The 12282-nt window shown below is 52.0% G+C and overlaps 1 protein-coding gene across 1 annotated transcript; it reads left to right on the forward strand.

The window, feature by feature from the left end:
- The first annotated feature begins 5126 nt into the window (after positions 1-5126).
- Positions 5127-8304, forward strand: LOC125525481 (GDSL esterase/lipase At4g26790-like). The gene is made up of 2 exons (XM_048690477.1): positions 5127-5762; positions 7379-8304. Exons 1-2 carry the CDS (start codon positions 5352-5354, stop codon positions 8063-8065), a joined length of 1098 nt encoding a protein of 365 aa, XP_048546434.1. The 5' UTR covers positions 5127-5351; the 3' UTR covers positions 8066-8304.
- The last annotated feature ends 3978 nt before the right edge of the window (positions 8305-12282 follow it).

Consider the following 12282-nt stretch of genomic DNA (forward strand, 5'->3'; position numbering starts at 1 on the left):
AGGACCAAGCAATAATCCTAACTTCAGCTAGACAGAGGAGTCACAAACCTCACAAGTTCCCAAAGGAGTTGTATTTGGTTAAGCTTCATTGAACAAATGCTGATTCAGAGAGCAAAAGCACGTTGCACGCTGCCCCCTCCATAGGACACCGCAGCCATGGGCGAACGCTAACAATGGCATACATAATGACCGGCAACCGACACCATCCTCCAACTTGTCGAAGCCCCTCCAAGAAAGCGCATTGACATGTAGAAAGCCATGGAAAAGTTATTTCCATCGCTACCACTACCCCAACTTCACCGGTGACAAAGAAGTTGAAGCACCTACAAAGCCCGAACTGGACACAAAGATCCCCAACCCCCACCCCCACCCACCTGCAGTCATATTAACCGGCAGGAGGCAGATGAACACACGGCGGCATGACAGGTTGAAAAATAAGATGATGTAAATTAAATTGTGGACAATACCTAATTCATGCAACACATACAGTACATGATCATTACTACTCTCGGTTGGATTTGTTCTTTTTATTTTATTTCTCACTATATAAGTTAAATTTCATCAAGACCATACCAATGCACTATTAATTAAAAATAGTTTCCCATGTCTAAGGCCTGCAAGAGCCTAGATGTAAGGTGGAGTGCTGAAATATATTGCTCATCCTTCTCCGTCAGTTCGACCTTGAGATGGACTGGCTAGTGCATGGACCAACGGTGATTGAGTCACCACCGGCGAACAATTCCTGATGGGTCGTCAACAATCATAGGCTTCTCCCCACTATACATTGGGCCCCGGTGGCATCTTCTATCTTTCTTCTTTTCTCTATGATACACATATTATATATTTCTGTTTACTACCTTGTTTTCAAATAGGTGGCATATAAATTCAGTTAAAGTCAACTATTTCTAAGTTTGAGCAAGTATTTATAACATAGTGGGGTATTGGAAATAACATATTGGGGTTCCTTTAGAGTTAGAAGAATTTAAAGGGAAGAAAGTGAAGCCCCTGTATAAAACTACAGGGGAGAAGTTTCTAGGATTCACCTGGATTTGCTATAACAAAGTAAAATGTTCTCCCAAGTAAAAAAAGGCAAAAAAGTGCTCTACCTGCATCATAGCCCGAAGGAGACAGGCACTTAACGATAGCTAACTGTTAAAGGCCTGTTCGGCTTTCCGCCAGCTCCGCGGATCTGTGGAGCGCATATTTTCCAGCTTGACTATTTCAGCCTGCAGCTCCGCCAGCTGAGTCGGAAGAGGAGGGGCTCCGAACACTCCCTAAGTCGTTGTGATCTGGCCTCCTGGCTCCTGCAACATGTGGCATGTATCATGCCGTGCGTATATGTGGGCCAATGGGCCATGGGTATCTGTAAATGTAGCCCTTATTGTTATTGTTAGATACTGCAGAGAGTAGAAGAGTTTGACGTGTGCAATTTTATTCATGAGAGTAGAAGTCGGAATTTTGAAGCAGAGTTTAACTAATTTTTTGTTATCTCTGGCGTCGGGTGGACATGTCTGGCTGTTGCATCCACATGATACAATTTCTTTGGACCTCCATGATCAATAAAGCAGCGCCGTTTCCCCCCAAAGAATATACCGCAGAGATCAGCTATGGATTTTTGTATTGTTAGATAGATACTCGCTCCGTCTAGAATATTTGTTGGGAAAATGATACAAATAGATGTATTTAGAACTAAAATATATATAGATACATTCATTTTATCTATTTTTTTATAAGTATTTTTGGACGAAGGAAATATTATGAATGCTTTCTTTCTGGTAACTACACCCGTACAGCGGCGACACGGACGGCGACCCAATCTTCAACGCTTCCGGCTCCGTCGCGTGCTCCTTCCCCTCGCTGCCGCCGGAGGCCATGGCCGGGCGAAGCCTGTGCGGTGATGGCGATGGCGGGGCCTTGTTCTCATAGCGTGATGCGGCTGGTTTCTCTGAGCGGCGGCTGATGGTAGCATAGTCGTGGTGGGCGGCTGGCGACGACCGTCAGATTTCGGACGGCGGCAGTTGCGGCGCTCTCCGTCAACCTGAACCAGCAGATCCTAGTGATTGGTGCCATCTCCTTGTCCCTGTGCGTGATCTAGATGGATCCGTTGTTCCAATCGCTTTTGGACTCTGCACAAGGACTGAAGAACACACATGTTGTGCTGCATGATATGCCGTCTGCTCCACTGCTTCCATCCCCGATCCACCATGGCTCGGGCGACATGCTGCTTGCGGATGGGCTGAAGGATGCTTGGCAGGGGCTACGGCGCAGCTGCAACAATGGCGACCATTTGAAGAGGTGTTTATCGAGCAGGATCGGCATGACCGTTGAAGGATATGATTTGCCGGGTCTGGCTTCTCCAACTTCGGTGGCTGTGGCGGCAAGATGACCACGCTGAACTGCGGCGACGACTCGCTACGGATTGCGGGGCCACCGAAAGATCTTCGTGAGGGTTCCCCTCTTCAGATCCGATGGTTGTCTTCGACAGTGTCATGCAATCTACAGATGACGGCTTGACGCAAAGGTATGGTTGTGCAGCGGTGGCAGTCGGCTAGCCCAGTGCATGTAGCTGCTGGGATCGTGGAAAAGTGGTGACGACAACACATGATTGACTTCGACGAGCGCCGGGGTGAAAACCTAGGTTTGACCCAGGTTAGATATAACTGGCAATGGCGATGTTTTGCGTCGTTACCTTGTTGAAGGCATTGCTCGGATATGTTCGAATTGGTTCTTCAGGGTGAAAAGCTAGAATCTGCCCATTGGTGGTTGGATCTGGTGACATCGGCACTTGAGGGCCGCTCCCTTCTTGAAGGCGTCGCAGGTGAAGAACCTCGTTGGTGGTTGGATCTGATGACATCGGCACTTGAGGGCCGCCCCCTTCTTGAAGGCATTGCTGTTGAAGAACCTCGTTGTCTTTATGATGTCATGAGATGATTGATGCGGATATGGTCAAAGTTGTAGTTTGTCGATCATGGATTTGATAACTTCAGGTTTTTTCTTTCTTTTGCTCGTTTAGGCATAGTTTTGGTTTTACATGATTTTGCTATTTGCCAGCGTGTTTTTATATGTGTGAGCTCGTGTCGTCTGTGTGCATTCTATCTATGCAGAGGTGGAATGTATATTTATTGTGTTTGTATCCCCTTGATGCTTCTTTTTGAGTTAAATAAAATCCATCATTTATCAAAAAAAATACCCGTACAGTGGTAAGGCAGTGAGCATAATGGAATCCAGACATGCCAACTGTCCAGGGACAGCTTATCCATTTTCAGTATATTACTAACACTGCCTGAGCGACTAGCCATTTCTGTAGCTACATAGAGAATCAACCCAGACAGTCTAGCAGAAGGACACCTTACCCAGACCATTGCCATTTATGTTTTCTGAAACAAAGTGTACGCATACCAGTTCTGAGGTCTAGTCGTGAGAGATTGAGCTATTTGTGCAAACCATGAAAACAAATTTGAGTTGGACACGCCAATCAATTCATGTGGCCCAGCATTATGGATCAGTTGGGCAGTGGACAGTACACACTGAATAACGTGACAGTGCGACGATCGTTATTCCTTTTCTTGAAAAAAGGCCAACTGACAACTATCTCACGCCAACTCCACCGCGCGACCCTATCTTATCCGCCCTCGTCCGTTTGGAATAAAAGAGATAAACGAGACGACTCAACACACGACCCCATCTGTAAAAAGTGTCCGCTTTTGATCCGTCTCGCCCCATCTTGAGAGCAAACTTGAGCTCGATTTGCGTCTGAAGCGGACACTTTGAGCTGCGTCCTCGTCCGTCCTCGTCCGCTTGCATGTGACCCCGGGCCCGCCTGTCAATGAAACAAAAAGAGCCCCACCTACCCGCCCATCCCTTTCTCTCTCCTTTTCTCTGTCCTCGGTTGACACGCAGTTCGGCGGCCGGGCATGGCCGTGCGCAGGCAAGCAGGCGGGGCCCTGGCGTGAGCGTGGCGGCGTAGGCTCGCAGCCGGGAGGTGCGCGGCACCGGCAGGGTCGCGCGGCGCTCGGGGGCTCGAGGCTCGCGGCGGCTCGGCCGGATGCGGCGGCGGGCGCGGCGTGCAGAGACGGCTGCAGGCGTCGGTGAGCTCGACGGGGCACGGGGACGAGCGTGCGCGGGCGGGGCGCAGGCGCGAGCGAGGCGGCAGGAGCTTGGCGGGGCATGGGCGAGCGCGACGCGAGATCCTTCTGTGCGGGCGCGGTGGCAGGAGCTCGGTGGGGCATGGGCGAGCGCGGCGCGGAGCATCACCAGCAGGCACACCGGCGCTAGAGGCCATGGCGCGCGGCGTGGCGGGGCGGGCACGAGGCCGGGCGTGGCGAAGGGTGCGGGCAGGGCGCGCGGCGAGCGGGCTGAGCGGGGCGTGCGCGCGGCGGGGCGGGGCGGGCATGGGGCGTGCGCGGGGCGTGCGCGCGACGGCACGGGGCGTGCGGGCGTGCGGCGAGCGGGCTGGACGGGGCGCGGCGCGGGCGTGCACGAGGTGAGGCGGCGCGGGCGCGCGTGCGGCCAGCAGGCGAGGCGGGGCACGGCGCGCAGGCGCAGCCAGCAGGCGGGGCGCGGGCGCGGCTAGCAGGCGGGGCGCGCGGGCGTGCGCGCAGGGAGCGGGCAGGGCGGGGCAGGACGGGCGCGCGGCGGGCGGGCTCACGCGCGGGCGTGCTCAGGACGAGGCGGCGCGGGCGCGGACGGGGCGGCGGCAGGCGGCGGCGAGAGTTGGCGGCGGACGGGGCGCGCGGGGCGGGCGCGGGCGAGGCTGCGGGGCGAGCGGGTCGGGCGCATGCGAGGCGAGCGCGGCAAGGCGGCGGCGGGGCGAGCGGGCCGGACGCGGCGGCAAGGCTGCGGCGCGGCAGGCGGGCGCGTCAAGGCTGGGGCGCGCGCCGGTGGGCGGGCGCGACGAGGCGGCGGCGAGCGCGGCGCGCAGGTAGGGACGAGCGAGCAGCGGACATTTTGGGTCGTTCTTGCGCGGTGGGCATCTCGAACCCAACCCGGACATGCATGTCTGTTTTCGTCTTCATTGTCATCCTAAATAGATAAAATTCGGACAAAATGGACGTCCGTTTAGGTTGGTGCGATGGAGTTGGCCTCAGTAGCGTTTCCCTGCCCAACAAACCAAGGTCATGCGCCTCCCGTTGTAACTTTGATGAAAGCCTCCTCAGTCAGCTGAGAAACCGCGACGCATCCTCTGTCCCCACGACCTGACGACACCTCGTCGGGTTCCCAGCTCTCCCGCCTATTTAGTGGCGAGCTGGCAACGAGCGCTGGGCCTAGTCGCACTTGCAATTGCAAGCCGCGATCGCCGGCCAGCTGCACGCACCTAGTGCTACATCAGTAGTCAGTACACGCGCGACGCCATGTTGATGGCGCCTGACCGGGCAAGGTCGTCGTTGGCGACAGTGCTGCTGCTGCTCGTGGCCGCGGCGGTCGTCGTAGGCGCGGCGGCGGCGGCGGCGGCGGGGAAGAAGAAGCCGGTGGTGCCGGCGGTGATCGTGTTCGGGGACTCGACGGTGGACACGGGCAACAACAACGTGATCGGCACGGTGCTGAAGAGCAACTTCCCGCCCTACGGGCGCGACCTGCAGGGCGGCGCCACGGGCCGGTTCTGCAACGGGCGGCTGCCGCCCGACTTCGTCTCCGAGGCGCTCGGCCTGCCGCCGCTCGTGCCGGCGTACCTCGACCCGGCCTACGGCATCGAGGACTTCGCCACCGGCGTCGTCTTCGCCTCCGCCGGCTCCGGCCTCGACAACGCCACCGCCAGCGTCCTGGTACGAGCCACGAACCCGCACGCGCAAACGCGCGTCCGTAGTGAGTACAAGTGCAACACGTACGAGTAACCTAGGAGGAAGCTAGCCAGTAAAACTCACACGCACGCAACTAGGAGTAGTACGCTAGATCGGCCGGCGACGCAAATGCTACTCCTGTTGTTCCTAGTATCCGAAGGCCTCTTGTTCCGTATCACCGTATGGTTACTGAATCATTTGGTCATCAAGTGAGGGTACGTACAGCAGTGAGACACAGCATGCAGGCCCATCATGCATGGGTACCAATCTACCTGCAGGCAGCATAAAACCCCATAAACATGGCGGTTGAGCCATGCGTCCTGCTGCTAATTTCTGGTCGAAACATCATCCCAGCCGTCCGTCTGAAGCAATTAACATGATTAGTGGGTGCCAAGGCATGTACTGATGTACCATATGTCCCTCCGTTTTGAACGTTAGATGGATGTGGGGAGCAACACAATAAATAGAGCAGATGCGCGGGGTGGAATCTAGTTTTAGATGAGCCCACCAACTGTTACCATTCGCGCGCGCCATGCCGTTTATGCAATTCTGCAGAGGAAGACGCACGCAACGGCTGTCCTCCAAAATTCCGGTACGGCAAGCCGGCCGCTCGTCTCTTCCTTTTCAGCATCACTTCCCCTTATGTCTAGCTGGAACGCTAGCCCGATCGGCCCGGCCAGCAGGCTGGACAGCTAACTAATCACGCACCGTGCGCAACAACTACCCAGTGTACTACATTACATAGGGCTTTTGGTACATTTTGCCAAGCATTCCCTATAGGTTGTGTTTTTCCCTCCAACACAAGCATTCTCATTGTTGATCTTGAAAATAAATAATAAAAGGCTAATTTCATGGACCTCATCCCTCTTCTTCGAGCAGCCAAGTGCATCTGCATGCAGAGGCGTTAATTAGCTCGCATTCAGTGCTGGGAATGGCCGACCACATGCCTTCATTCAGTCGCACGCAACCCATTTTCATTACTCGACCTGCAGCTGCGGTGCATAATCGGCCTACGAGCCTATCTTCTTCAATGTAGTGTACCCTGTCCTGCTCAGGCTACTAGCTAGGAAGCTTCTTTTCCAGATCCAGAGTCCACACCCTAGAGTGGTTCTGTACCATGAATATCCATGATCAGACAGCATTTTCTTTGCTTCCCGTTTCCTTCAGCTGGCGATGCCCATCAGTCCATATGCTTGAGAGCGACGCGGTTCGTTCTATTGACACATTTATTAGCGGTCAAGTCCACCGTTTTCGGTCTGAATTTGGCGCCACCGACTGTAGTTCCTGTAGAATTTATGAGCCAAACAGTGGTAGTTTGGTTCGTTGCTCTCACCAACCAGCCGCACCGATCTTTCCCGGGCCAGAATATCTGTAGTATCAGCAGCCAGAGAGGGACTGCCGTCCTAATCGAATCCGATGTATGGGTTTGATCTTGGATGTACATATTCACAGGCATTCAATCTCTGAATCTACTGCACTATACAAAAGTAATACTGTCGATATTCAGAATTCAGGGTAGCATGGCATAGTCCTGTGTTTAGAAAACAACATTCAGAAAGAACAACACATTTGCTGACCCTCTTCTCCGCGGGCACATGCAGGGAGTGATACCGATGTGGAAGGAGGTGCAGTACTTCAAGGAGTACAAGCAGCGGCTGGCGAAGCACGCCGGGCGCGCCCGGGCCAGGCACATCGTGGCCAACGCGGTGTACGTCGTCAGCGTGGGCACCAACGACTTCCTGGAGAACTACTACCTGCTGGTGACCGGGCGGTTCCTGCAGTTCACGGTGGCCGAGTACCAGGACTTCCTGGTGGCGCGCGCCGCGGAGTTCCTCACGGCCATCTACCGCCTTGGCGCGCGCCGGGTCACCTTCGCGGGGCTCTCCGCCATCGGCTGCGTGCCGCTGGAGCGCACGCTCAACCTGCTCGGCGGCGGCGGCTGCAACGAGGAGTACAACCAGGTGGCCCGGGACTACAACGTCAAGGTCAAGGCCATGATCGCCAGGCTCCGGGCGGAGCTCCGCGGGTTCAGGCTCGCCTACATCAACGTCTACGACGACATGGTCGACCTCATCCAGCACCCCGAGAAGCTCGGGCTGGAGAACGTCTCCGAGGGGTGCTGCGCCACGGGGAAGGTGGAGATGGGGTTCATGTGCAACGACAAGTCCCCGCTGACCTGCGACGACGCTGACAAGTACTTCTTCTGGGACTCGTTCCACCCCACCGAGAAGATCAACCGCTTCTTTGCCAAAGGGACGACGGCGGCGAGCTTGAGCTTGCTGACGTAGGGATCAGCTCCCGTATACTGAGCGAATATGAAAAGGGAATGTGAGCTGTACTGTGATCAGAGTGTCGTTTAACTGGTGTAGATACATAGCATGCATTTGTTGGGCGTGGGCGATTCGATGTAAACACTGTCTCACATGAAATCCGTCTACTCTTTGGGTTTCAGTGAGAAAGATTAAATTTACAGACTTGCAGTGCATTGTTTGGGTCTTTGAATGTGAAACTAATGCCATTCAGAGTATTTACTTGTCAGATAAAGCATAAATTAAAGATCCCAATACCAGGGAATAACGTCGTATTTTTAGGGCTCCAAGCGAACGCCCTCAAAGCCATCATCGGATCATAATTTAAGGGGTGACAAATTCTCTGCACAGCGTGGCAAATTTGTTGCCATTTTTTCGCTACATGGCAACTTTCAACTCCGGTCATAGCAAATCCTACAAAGTTGTCAAGGCAACTATAGTTGGTATGGCATGACAAGTTTAAAGCGTTCGCTGGGAAAACGCTCTCGGCTGACGTTCGCCAGGTAGTGTTTCCCCAAATTAAATTTAGTATTAACAAACAGCTAGTAGCAGCCAGCAGGGCATACACTTGCGATCCCATATTCCAGTATGATGGTAGCACTATACAACGATTCAACACCAATTTTAACAAACTTCACCTTGGTGAACATGCCTCCGCCATCTTAAGATGTCATTTTCATGTGAACACCTATCTATGATTTTAATTATGATACTTACTCGTACCTTGTATATGTTCTTAGTACTTGTTTTGTTCCTCACGAGTTTGTTGTCCTTTTCACACTCATGGTATTATTGTTTTTGTTCATTTTGTAGATAAAACCATTGCCATGAATAATTATATTACTTCAAACCATAGTACCTTTAAAGTTTTTTTCCATTGCAAATTGACGGTTATATGCCCCTGGAGTGTAGCTACGGAGGACAAAATAGGTCCAATAGCAATAGGGCGGCCCAAGCCCACAAGTCGACGTCCACCGTTGATCCGGAGTGCATCACCACCTTGGGGGACAAAACAAAGACTCCTCTTAGAATTAGGCTAGGGATGGTCTGTATATGGCATGCATTAGTCGACCCACTAGTAGAAAACAGGGCTTTGGTCCAGGCCGGGTCAGGCCATTAGTCCCGGTTCAGTCTAGAACCGGGACCAATGTGGGCATTGGTCCCGGTTCGTGAGCCTAGGAGGCCGGCCGGGCCACGTGGGCCATTGGTCCCGGTTCATCTGGACCTTTTGGTCCCGGTTGGTGGGATGAACCGGGACCAATGGGCCTCGCTCCTGGCCCATCACCATTGGTCCCGGTTGGTGGCTTGAACCGGGACCAAAGGCTCCCCTTTAGTCCCGGCTCATGTCACCAACCGGGACCAATGAGGTGCCTATATATACCCCCTCGCGCAAGAGCAGAGCACACTGCTCTGTTTTTTCTGGCTGAGGGGGAGAGGGCTTTGTGGTCCTCTAGCTCACCTCCTATGCACATGAGGTGTTCGATGGAATGCCCGAGCCACACTACTTAAGCTTTCTCCTCTCGAAGCTCGACCTCCAAGCTCCATTTTCCTCGAGATTTGTCTAGATTTAGCGGTCTGTCACGCCCCGTCCCCGTCTTCACCGCCGTCGATCACCCGCGCCGATCTCATCACCGACACCATCGTGGTGAGCCTCTTGTTCTTATCTTCTTTCTGAAAGGAAAAATATTCTTACTTGTATGTTTAGATAGATACTTGTATCATTTTCTTACATTTATTATTGCATCTTATATAGTGCGATGGTTTTGGTATCCGCCCCCGTCGGCCCTCGTCCTGTCTATGATTCGGATGTGGTATGTATATTATCTTTATAACTATTGGTTCATTTATTGTTTATGAAAATTACGTCGACCAACGTGACATAGATTTTATTTATCTAGGATGTATGTGAATCAGAAATGCCAACCGACCCTATTGTCGAGAGGTTAAATTTAGTTGAAGAAGAAAACAATTTTTGAAGGAAAAAATAAAAAAATTGAGGAGGAGAAGATGATATTGGAGTTGCATGTTGCGGATGTCGTCGATGATCACAACATCAAGATGGATGCAATGCGCTTGAAGATTAGAAAGATTAGAAAATATGCCATTCATACCGAGGCTTGGTATCATTATGCCATTGGATCAATTGTTACCTTGGTTGCGATTATGATCGCATTTGTTTTCGCATTGAAATGTTTTACATAGTTTCAATGTATGGTTTAATTAATTAGATGCTCTGGAGAGCTATATGTTGTTAGATGAGAACTATGTATGCACTTTGGTTTTAATGTGATGATGAACTTCTATTAATTTGGACACTTAATTATATATAATGCACGCAGATGAACCGGCAATGGATGTATGGTGACAGACACACCCGCGAGTACATTAAGGGCGTGCATGAGTTTCTCGATGCGGCTGAGGCAAACAAGCAGAATGGTTTTATGTGTTGTCCATGCACTGAATGTGGGAATACGAGGTCTTACTCTAACCGGAAAATCCTTCACTCCCACCTGCTTTACAAGGGTTTCATGCCACACTATAATGTTTGGACGAGGCACGGAGAAATAGGGGTTATGATGGAAGACGACGAAGAAGAAGACTACGATGACAACTATGTGCCCCCTGAATACGGTGATGCTGCAACGGGGGGAGCTGGTGAAGATCAAGAGGAACCAGGCGATGTGCCCAATGATGCTGCAACGGGTGAAGCTGCTGAAGATCAAGAGGAACCAGACGATGTGCCCGATGATGATGATCTCCGCCGGGTCATTGTCGATGCAAGGACGCAATGCATTAGTCAAAAGGAGAAGCTGAAGTTCGATCGCATGTTAGAGGATCACAAAAAAGGGTTATACCCCAATTACGAAGATGGCAACACAAAGCTCGGTACCGTACTAGAATTGCTGCAGTGGAAGGCAGAGAATGCTGTGGCTGACAAAGGATTTGAGAAGCTACTAAAAATATTGAAGAAGAAGCTTCCAAAGGATAACGAATTGCCCGATAGTACATACACAACAAAGAAGGTCGTATGCCCTCTAGGATTGGAGGTGGAGAAGATACATGCATGCCCTAATGACTGCATCCTCTACCGCGGTGCATACAAGGATCTGAACGCATGCCCAGTATGCGGTGCATTGCGGTATAAGATTAGACGAGATGACCCTGGTGATGTTGACGGCGAGCCCCGCAGGAAGAGGGTTCCTGCGAAGGTGATGTGGTATGCTCCTATAATACCACGGTTGAAACGTCTGTTCAAAAACGAAGATCATGCCAAGTTGATGCGATGGCACAGTGAGAACCGAAAGAAAGATGGGAAGTTGAGAGCACCCGCTGACGGGTCGCAGTGGAGAAAAATCGAGAGAAAGTACTGGGATGAGTTTGCAAAGGACCCAAGGAATGTATGGTTTGCTTTAAGCGCGGATGGCATTAATCCTTTCGGGGAGCAGAGCAGCAATCACAGCACCTGGCCCGTGACTCTATGTATGTATAACCTTCCTCCTTGGATGTGCATGAAGCGGAAGTTCATTATGATGCCAGTTCTCATCCAAGGCCCTAAGCAACCCGGCAACGAAATTGATGTGTACCTAAGGCCATTAGTTGAAGAACTTTTACAGCTGTGGAATGAAAACGGTGTACGTACGTGGGATGAGCACAGACAGGAGGAATTTAACCTTAAGGCGTTGCTGTTCGTCACCATCAACGATTGGCCCGCTCTCAGTAACCTTTCAGGACAGACAAACAAAGGATACCACGCATGCACACATTGTTTAGATGATACTGAAAGTATATACCTGGACAAATGCAGGAAGAATGTGTACCTGGGCCATTGTCGATTTCTTCCGACCAACCATCAATGTCGAAAGAAAGGCAAGCATTTCAAAGGCGAGGCAGATCACCGGAAGAAGCCCGCCATGCGCACCGGTGATCACGTGCTTGCTATGGTCAATGATTTACACTACGTAATCTTTGGAAAGGGTCCCGGTGGACTAGCTGTTCCAAATGACGCTGAGGGACACGCACCCATGTGGAAGAAGAAATCTATATTTTGGGACCTACCCTACTGGAAAGACCTAGAGGTCCGCTCCTCAATCGACGTGATGCACGTGACAAAGAACCTTTGCGTGAACCTGCTAGGCTTCTTGGGCGTGTATGGGAAGACAAAAGATACACCTGAGGCACGGGAGGACCTGCAATGT

Source organism: Triticum urartu, chromosome 7, assembly GCF_003073215.2.
Source record: "Triticum urartu cultivar G1812 chromosome 7, Tu2.1, whole genome shotgun sequence".
In the NCBI taxonomy this organism is placed as follows: Eukaryota; Viridiplantae; Streptophyta; class Magnoliopsida; order Poales; family Poaceae; genus Triticum; species Triticum urartu.

What these genes read in the sequence shown, in the direction of transcription:
- LOC125525481 (XM_048690477.1), top strand. Translation starts at nt 5,352, where the DNA reads ATGTTGATGGCGCCTGACCGGGCAAGGTCGTCGTTGGCGACAGTGCTG. An exon ending in ACGCCACCGCCAGCGTCCTG is followed by an intron (nt 5,763 to 7,378) that starts GTACGAGCCACG and finishes GGGCACATGCAG; the next exon opens with GGAGTGATACCGATGTGGAA.